Source organism: Buceros rhinoceros, unplaced genomic scaffold, assembly GCF_000710305.1.
Source record: "Buceros rhinoceros silvestris isolate BGI_N320 unplaced genomic scaffold, ASM71030v1 scaffold32340, whole genome shotgun sequence".
In the NCBI taxonomy this organism is placed as follows: Eukaryota; Metazoa; Chordata; class Aves; order Bucerotiformes; family Bucerotidae; genus Buceros; species Buceros rhinoceros.
In genome coordinates, this window is record NW_010391860.1 from 1 (window position 1) to 9115 (window position 9115).

The 9115-nt window shown below is 38.7% G+C and overlaps 1 protein-coding gene across 1 annotated transcript; it reads left to right on the plus strand.

The window, feature by feature from the left end:
* Positions 1 to 3846: 3846 nt before the first annotated feature.
* On the plus strand, positions 3847 to 9003 carry SLC25A3 (solute carrier family 25 (mitochondrial carrier; phosphate carrier), member 3; the record flags this gene model as incomplete). The annotated part of the gene is made up of 6 exons (XM_010143249.1): positions 3847 to 3968; positions 6546 to 6725; positions 6837 to 7018; positions 7730 to 7902; positions 8451 to 8561; positions 8665 to 9003. Coding segments are annotated over 6 exons (929 nt in total), but the record flags the coding sequence as incomplete, so codon positions are not given.
* Positions 9004 to 9115: the final 112 nt, after the last annotated feature.

The following is a 9115-nucleotide window of genomic DNA, read 5'->3' on the forward strand; positions in this document are numbered from 1 at the left end:
TGGAGGAGCCGAAGCCCACGCAGCTCCCTCTCAAGGGGGCCTGTGCCCCTCGGGGTGGCAGAAGGAGCGTTAGCGCTCGGCGAGGCTCGGCCGGGCCGGGGAGGAGACGGCACTGGGCCAACGCGGTCGCTTGGAGGACGAGGAAGGGCACGGGAGGGGGAGGCGCTGACAGTCTCTTCGGCTCCCCGTGCGGTGTGTGCTGAGTTACAGCAAGGATTACTGGGAAGGAAACAGGCGGGTTCTAGTTCGGAGGAATTAAGAGACCCCCGATGGAGACTGTCTTGGGGAAAAGAGAGCTTTGACTGGCTCTGCTGGGCCTACAGCCTCGGGGACCGAGGCTGGAGGCCCGCACTTCTTTCTTCCGTGGCCCGCACTTCTTTCTGCCGTGGAGAAGAGCAGCATGTGAATCTGGATGGATTTGAAAGCCTATTTCTCCCATACTTCTTTTTTTCCCTGTGCTTTTTTCGCTTTTTATTCATAGCTGGACACCTGAACATCCAGGCACATTTAGATGTGTAGAGGTGTCTGCAGCTGTCCCGTTTTTCTTTTTTTTTCTCCTTTATAGTTGTGGGGCATACACTGGAGAGCTCTGCGGTCTAACATACAGGCGCGTTTTAGATTTAAGTGTAAGAAGTACTTCCTATATGTTTCCTGACCACTTGTGATTTCTAAAGGTCAGATCTTGATGATACTCCTAATAATGGAGGTAGATGTTAAAATTCTGATTCTTCTAAGCTGTTAATAAAAGCGTTTCTCTGCCTTTATTAAAAAAAAAGCTTTCAGCGAGATAGCTCTTCTGAAGTCTTACGGTTATTGAAGTATGTTAGTGCTTTTGCATGTGCATTCAATTAACACGTGAAAGAGAGGCAGAACTTGGTGTTGGATTTTATTAAGTTTTCAAGAAAGTACTTCTGGTTTTCAGTGTAGTAATCTTGTTGCTAGTTAACTAAAGCCATAAATGTCCCTTGGGTATGCTAAATATATTCAGTAGGTGCACTTAATTCTTAAAAGTATTACGCTTAATCTTCATACTGCCTGTAGGCAGATGCAGTCAAAGGTGACCAGAGTTTCTTAGTCTTTGTAGTCTTTTCTGCTGCGTTTGTTATTTCATGTACCAGTTGGTTCTCTGGTCTTTGTGTTGGAAGAGTAACATGTTGCAGGTGATACCTGAGCTTCCTACAAGGTCACACAAAGTCAGCACAGACCACGTGACCTTTTGAGTTCATCTCAGGGCGTGGAATTGTAACACAGCTCAGAGACAAAGTGTTTTGTCATCAGCTCTTGGAATTTGTCCTTGTTAACCTGTAAGATAGGAAGCAGAGAAATGATGTAGTTAAGATGTAGCTGCCTTAATAGAGTAGACATGTTTTTATGGTGTATATTTATATTTGAGTAGCTTTAGGGTGTTTGTCATAAGTCAGCATCTAGGTATGTTAAAATAACTTTCTTGTTCTCTGTACATATTTAGCTGGTTCTCTTTTCAGGTAACAGTTTTTAGGAAATTTGGCTCTACTTCTCAAATAGAAAGTCTGGGATCTGCTATAGCTTTTTTCCCTAATACTGCTATACCACTATGAACTTAGATATCTGTAAAGAGCTCAAGCCTAAGTGATACTGGTTTACTTTTCTTAATTACTGTTTTTGAACACCTAGCCAACAGGTTAGTCTGAAGAGCAGTGTAATAAAGCAGTTACATAAAGCTCTGCTTTTCTGTGGCTTCTACAAACATCTGTCTCTGTCAATGGAGGAAGTATGACTTCTGGCAGTAAATTGTTGTGAGTGAGAAAGGGACATGAACAAACACTTCTGGTGTCTGGGCAGCATGGTAACTACTGTGGTACTGTTGTGCTGCAGGCCAAAAACACAGCTAGGCAGAGCTGTCCTGTAATACAGACCCAGAGTCTCTTCTCTGATTATACCTGCGTAGAAAGCCTTGTTTGTGTTTGTTTAACCAGTCATTCTGGAAAGTTGTAAACAGAATATTACTGCTGTCTGCAAATCCGCTAGCATAACTCAGTTATTCTAGAGGTACGTGTAAGTCTGGACCAGCATATTTACAGTCTTGAGCAGAATCTGAATTAAAAAAAATTCTCATAGGTTTTATATTATTCTGACTTAATGGATTTCTTGCTTGGAGTTTAGGCTTAATACGTTATCTGTGATACAGCATTTGTAATTTTAGAATAAAGAACAAACGACATTTTTATTGTTTCTGATTAATTTTGAAGAGTAAGCCGATAAATGTGAATTTAAAATGTAATGTAAAATCTGGAACATTTTTGAGGGAGAAGTTCCCTTATAATAGTGAAGTTATGAGCTGGATAAGCCAGCTTATGTTAACTGGTGCTCTTTTGAAGCTCTTGAATGTAATTGTAAAGTTTTACTGATGTTCATAAATGAATTTATTTTTGAACCAAAAAGACAGGGCAAAGAAGCTCTGAATAAGTTTTTTTTTCTGTTTTTTGATTTTTCATTAGTGTTCTTCTGGAGTTATTTCTTATTAAGTTGGTGTAACAGTTTAGTGTCTCTTCCATTATACTGAAATGACACCACTAGACCTAATAGTGAGAGAACCTAGATTATCCCTTTCTACTCTGGGGAATATTTTTTTATGTAGCATATTGTTACGTATCTATGTAGCATATTGTTTTCTATATGCTTTTTCAGTACATTAGTTTTGCTGTAGCATTTAAAATGCTAAGCATAGTAGCAGAACTGTGCTGCTACCTTATGCTTTCTTCATACTGTTAATCGTAAACTTGAGTGTTTTCTGGTTGCACATAATCATAAAGAAAACTGACACTTGTTTTTCAGCTCCAGTAAAATTAGTAGCTTGTTCTTTTCAGACTGAACAGTTTTATACACAGTACTGTATGGAGCAGTGCAAATCAAGTATGCCTTGGTTCAATGTGATCCAAAAGATTCTTAATGAACTTTGTGAGCATTGAGTGGTTAATATAATAACATTCTGCAATTTCATTAAACAGAAGCTGTATATATTTTAGGTTCTGTATTTGAAAGAAAAGAAAAATAAGAAATGTGTATAAAGAGTCTGGAAAAATACCTGAAAATATACCTGCATAAAGAAGAATCTGGTCCTGATCTCATAGATCTGTATGGTCTCTACTTAAATACAGAAGTGGCAGTATCATGGAATACTTAACCAAAAAATCTTTGTCTCCAGAAGACTAGAAAAATAGTATTCTTGCTTAATTCCTTGATAGAAGAAAATGTTGGACGTTGCAACTTTGAGTGATATTTTCTACTTGTAGTTTTGGGGATTAATTTCTATGTTTTTAAGTGTGCTGCGAGATAAAACTTAACTGTTTCTTCCATTGCTTTTTTAAAGGAGCAAGCTCAGTTTGGAAGGCTTAGAATCAAATCTTGTCGGTCCAAAGGTGTTAAAGTAAGGGAATTATTGTTGAGTGTAACACTACAGTTGAATAATACGTCATGGGAGATTCAGTTTAATGTTTTTGAGGAGGGAGCACTCAGTCAATTTTGTTTTTCTGCTCTTTGTTACTGTTTATGATTGATCATATATGCATTTTTTTTCCGATTAACTAGAATACAGCTGTGCATATGGCTCAGGCAGATTCTTTATACTTTGTGGCCTTGGTGGGATTATTAGCTGTGGAACAACACATACAGCACTGGTTCCTCTAGACCTGGTTAAATGCAGAATGCAGGTTTGTTCTGCATGTTGGTATGTTGTGACACTGACAAAGCATGTTTAGTGTGGTACATTTAATCTACTAATGAATTGGAGGCATACCCTGGACATGATTGTCCAAAGTGCATGGAGTTTATGTAAAAGCATGGTGTGTCTTTATTTTTTTGCTGCAGAATACAGTTGTGAATATGGCTCGCTCAAGTTTTATGCTCTCTGTGGCGTTGGTGGGGTCCTAAGTTGTGGCCTGACACACACTGCTGTTGTACCTCTGGATTTAGTGAAATGTCGTATGCAGGTTTGTATTAACTTCAACATCTCTTAAACTTTTTCTCTATGTAGCCAGCATATTTAGAGTTTACAGTAGGGATACAGTATTTTCTGGGTAACAGGAAGTGAGTAAACTTGAAAGCTGCTTTATTGAGTCTACTGCTGTGAGACTAACAAAGTACTATTTTCAAGAGAAGCAGAGGCATTAAGGCATAATTAATCTGGATTAATTATTTTAGACTGTATTTTAGGCACATTTAACTGACTTTATTTGCTAAAAGGCACCCACCACAATATTACTCTTTGCTGGCTGGTTGACTGTCTAGCACTATTCCTGTGCTTTTGGAGAAAGGTAATTCTATCTTTGATGTTTTGAAGATTTACTTTAGCTTGGAGTGTCATCCATGTATAATTTGATCCATTAACATTATGGATATCAATGCATGGCTTATAGTTTGGATACTTCCTAATCATGCTACTTTGAATCGAATTGGTAAAGATCAAAATGCTATTGGTAAGGCCGTCAGCGCTTGTGTCTGGTTTCCTTGAAGTGGTTTTTGATTGAACTGAAAGCAGTGTCATCATGTTGCACCTAATTTGCAATAATCAGCTTCCTCATTAAAATCATCTGGTGAACAGCCATGGATAAAAACATAATAATGGATTTATCAGTCAAATGTGCACCTCAAGAATGAAGCAAATTAAAGCATGGTTTAATGTTTCTGGAAATACAATAATGACGTCCCTGTTGCAGAGGATGACTCTGATTATAAAATTGCTGATTTTGTAATGATAGAACTCCTGAAATTAGTAGGTAAGTATGAATTAGTCAGACCAGATCAGGAGTACTGTGTGTGATATTGTTTAAAATTGTGTTCTTCTGGAAGGCCTATATATAGCAATCTTAAGAGAAGCTTTTTCACATACTTGAGAGCACCTGAAATTCTGGTCTCAAACTAGTAATTATGTAACACACTGGACAAACATAGGGTGTATCAGATGAATACGATATGCTGCTTTCTAGAAGATTTTCATTGAGACCAGGCTGTGTAGGAATTCCCTGTTTCTACTAGTAGGGAATAGCTGTTGCTACGTGCTTTATTTCTGTCAGCGTAGCTTAAGAGCATGCTTCTGTTGTTATGGACTTCAGAATCGAGATTGGTAGCTTGACTACCCATGTCTAAGGTTGGGTTTCCCGAGAAGGAGGAAATTGATCGTGGTAAAGAGGATGCAGCATCTCAAACAGTTCTTAATGTGGCTGGAAATCGCGTTAATGAGAACTATACAATGCTGCATATGCAACTGGGAGCAAGGCCTCATACTTCCCAGGCTTCAACTGCTTGGTAGGTATGCTCAGCTTGGGCTACCAGTCCTGGGCTTCTTATGTGCTAAGGGTGGTGATACTACCTTCTTTCTCCAGCACTTAGAGGAGGGTGCAAGGGGAGGTTTCCATGTGGATTCCAGGTGTGACCTTGTAAAATCTGTCAGCATTTATCTGTTTACAAATCCAGTACAGACCATGTTACTAATCCTTTCTGGGTTCTCCAGGCAGAAACCCTTTGTCTGCCCTCTCATGTCTCTTTTAGAAGAGGTCAACTTTTACGTAGATGATAATTAAGCGTGGTTCTGACATGACCATAGTCTTATTTTACAGTACCCAATTAAATAGCCAATTTTTTGAAATTCTGAGTCTTTTAAAATTGACATTTTTAGGTGAACTAGTTCTCAAGTAGGTTGTTGTCAGACTGCAAGATAAAATACTAGTTACTGCAGGTTGGCACGTATGTCCCATAGCTCTTTTTGAAAGCTTTGGTTGACTTCTAATTTGATACCTTCCCTCTTACCCTCTGAGAAACGGTAGATGATGTCAAATATGAAAAGTAACAGTGTGTTAAATGGTTTCCTTTCACATGAAGCAAAATTATTCAAGTTGGTATTTTTTTTTATTTCTGATAAGTTATTAATGAAATCTCACTCCACGTTTTGTGTGCAGGAAATTATTTGTATGTAGCCTTTACTGTAAAGTCAAAGTACAAGTGTAGAAGCTGTTAAGTACTCTTTGATCTGCTTTGCTCCATCTGTCTTAGTCTTATGCGGAGGGATCAAAGGTACACTGGACAAATAACATTTTCTGGTGAAAAATGAGGTGAATCATGAGGTTTAGTTTGTGGTGACACTTCAGTGTACGGAGGTATGATGTGTAGTGTGGATGAGATTACTGATAGAAGCTGTCAAACTTTTGAAGAATCTGATCTAAATATAATTATACCAGTGTATCACTGATAGTGTTAGAATAGTGATCTCAGTAAATCTTATGATGCAGAAAGTCTTATTGTTGATTTGAAGAATAAATGTAAAACAAAATTCAGACTGTTTGGTGGTTCCTGAGTACTGAGGAACATACTGCCTGTTGAAGTAAGTTTGTGTTTGAGACTAGCAAGTAACCATTACAGTTAAATTAGTGTAACCTTGTGGTGAGTACAGCATCTGTCCAGGGAACCTTAGGAATCCAGCTCTGAGGAATTTAAGAATTTTATATTTGCATGGGGGTGTGAGAAGGGAAATAGTAAACTATATCAGGCAATTAATTTCCTATTCTGTTTAGGTTGATCCACAAAAATACAAGAGCATCTTCAATGGATTTTCAGTGACAGTCAAGGAAGATGGTGTTCGTGGCTTGGCTAAGGGATGGGCTCCAACCTTTATTGGATACTCCATGCAGGGGCTTTGTAAATTTGGTTTCTATGAAGTTTTCAAAATCCTGTATGGCAACATGCTGGGAGAGGTAAGCCTTAAGTGGTTTACATGAGGCTATATGTTTGCAACATAATAGTATTAGTAACGCAGAGTAATCACAAAAGCACAATTAATAAAAACGTGTTTAAATTCACTTCAGGAAAATGCATATCTGTGGCGTACTTCGCTATATTTAGCTGCATCTGCCAGTGCGGAGTTTTTTGCTGATATTGCTCTGGCTCCAATGGAAGCTGCTAAAGTTCGTATTCAGACACAGCCTGGATATGCTAACACTCTGCGGCAGGCTGTGCCTAAAATGTTTGGAGAAGAAGGCATCTGGGCGTAAGTATCTCTTGATTTGAGTTTTTATTTTTATTGAGGTTCTTAATGTTGCGGATTTTACTCTAATGCAAAACTGTTGCTAAAACAAACTAATTGTGGATTTAGCTTCTAGTACTTTTTGGAGTTTGTGTTTCATGATAGTGACTTAAAATACCTCAAGGAATCTGTGCTGAGCTGGCTGTTAATTCCACATGCTCCTTAGATCCATCTTTGTGAGTATCTTTGTGCTGAGTTCTGCTGGATACCTTCAGTTTCTAGCAGTTCCAGTCAGAGATACTCAGCAACTTTTTGGTTGTACAGTCAAAGATGCTTGAGTCATTGGCATGTAAGAGTAATATAACTGCATGTTAGCTTTCTGTTCTGATAGACGTGGCTGTAAATACACGAGTCATTTATTACTATCGGGACTTGGCTGGTATGCAGACATGAGCCTTACTGCGCTTGTAGTGTCAGTGCATGCGTTGTAATCTGAAAACTGTCTTCAAAAAACAGCTGTGCAGCACAATAGGTAAATTCTAATTCTTGTTGCTGTTTTAAGTTAGTACTCAGGAACTAATAAAATCTGTTCTGTAGGTACTGAGACATAAAGCCTTACAGTGTTGATATTTAGGAGTTGTTTTCTCAATAGCAACACTAAGCTAACTCAATTTTCTAGTTAGAAATGTACCTCAAATACTGGAGAAAAACTTGAATTTTTCTTCTGTGGTAAAGTTTCTATAAAGGTGTTGCACCACTATGGATGAGACAGATTCCGTACACAATGATGAAATTTGCCTGCTTTGAACGTACTGTTGAAGCTCTGTACAAGTACGTCGTTCCCAAGCCACGAAGTGAATGTACAAAAGGAGAACAACTGGTGGTCACATTTGTTGCAGGGTATATTGGTGAGGAATCCAAGTCCTACTTCATTAATGGGCTACCACAACTCTAAAATCCTCTCTTTTCAGAATAATTAGAATGGGAGAATCTACTTGTAACTTTTAAATGCGCAGGGGAAAAACATATTCAATATGTAAGTGGAAAATGGGTCTGTAGTAGGACAATACTTCTAATTGTTCCTATGTGTTACCAAGTTTGTGTCCAAGTTTAGAAATTGCAGCTGATCTAAGTGTAAAAACTTGCATCTTTGGTAGGCTGGGAAAGGCTGAAGGAAGGGGAGACAAATCTGTAAGGACAGGAGATTGTCAATATCCAAAGTTTCAGAAGGAGTTTTGTTTTAGCAGATGATGTGCTGAAAGAGCAGAGTCGAAACGTTTTCTGATATTCATGTCACATTAGAAGTATGTATCTGCTGTCCTTTTAGGATACCTGGACGCTAGTCATAACTTCTGTGCACTTTATTAGAAGGTGTGTTTTCAGTTAGTTTTTGTTAGTGTATGCAGTAACGGTGCAGCTAAAACACCACAGAAATAATGTCAAATTATTCTTTCAGCTGGCGTGTTCTGTGCAATTGTTTCCCATCCGGCTGACTCCGTGGTGTCTGTGCTGAACAAAGAAAAGGGCAGTTCTGCTTCACAGGTTCTTATGAGGCTTGGATTCAAAGGTACATCCTTACTTTCATGTATTTTGGATCAAGTGTTTTGTAGTGTTTTGGGGAGGTTTTCATTTTTCCTGTGCTACTGAATGCTTTATGTTTTGCTCCCCAGGTGTATGGAAAGGTCTGTTTGCTCGCATCATTATGATTGGTACCCTGACTGCACTACAGTGGTTCATCTATGATTCTGTCAAGGTTTATTTCAGACTTCCTCGTCCACCTCCACCTGAAATGCCAGAATCTCTGAAGAAGAAGCTTGGTCTAATTGAATAGACAACTCATGGACTGACTATGCTGGCTGTCCCAGTGATGAGTTTCATGAAACTTTTATATATTTGACTATGTAGAAAACAAACTCTATATGATGTTCTTACTGGCTGTGCGCTCATCCCACATGATGGTTTAAATTCTACCACTGTTACTGACTGAAATAAATGAGCAACAGAGTGCTTTAGTGTCTGTTTACTGCTGTATATGTAAGCTTCATATCATAGCAGCAAATACCTCAAATATTACCCCGTGCCCTCCCCCCCCCCCCACAACAAAAAAACACCGACTCACAA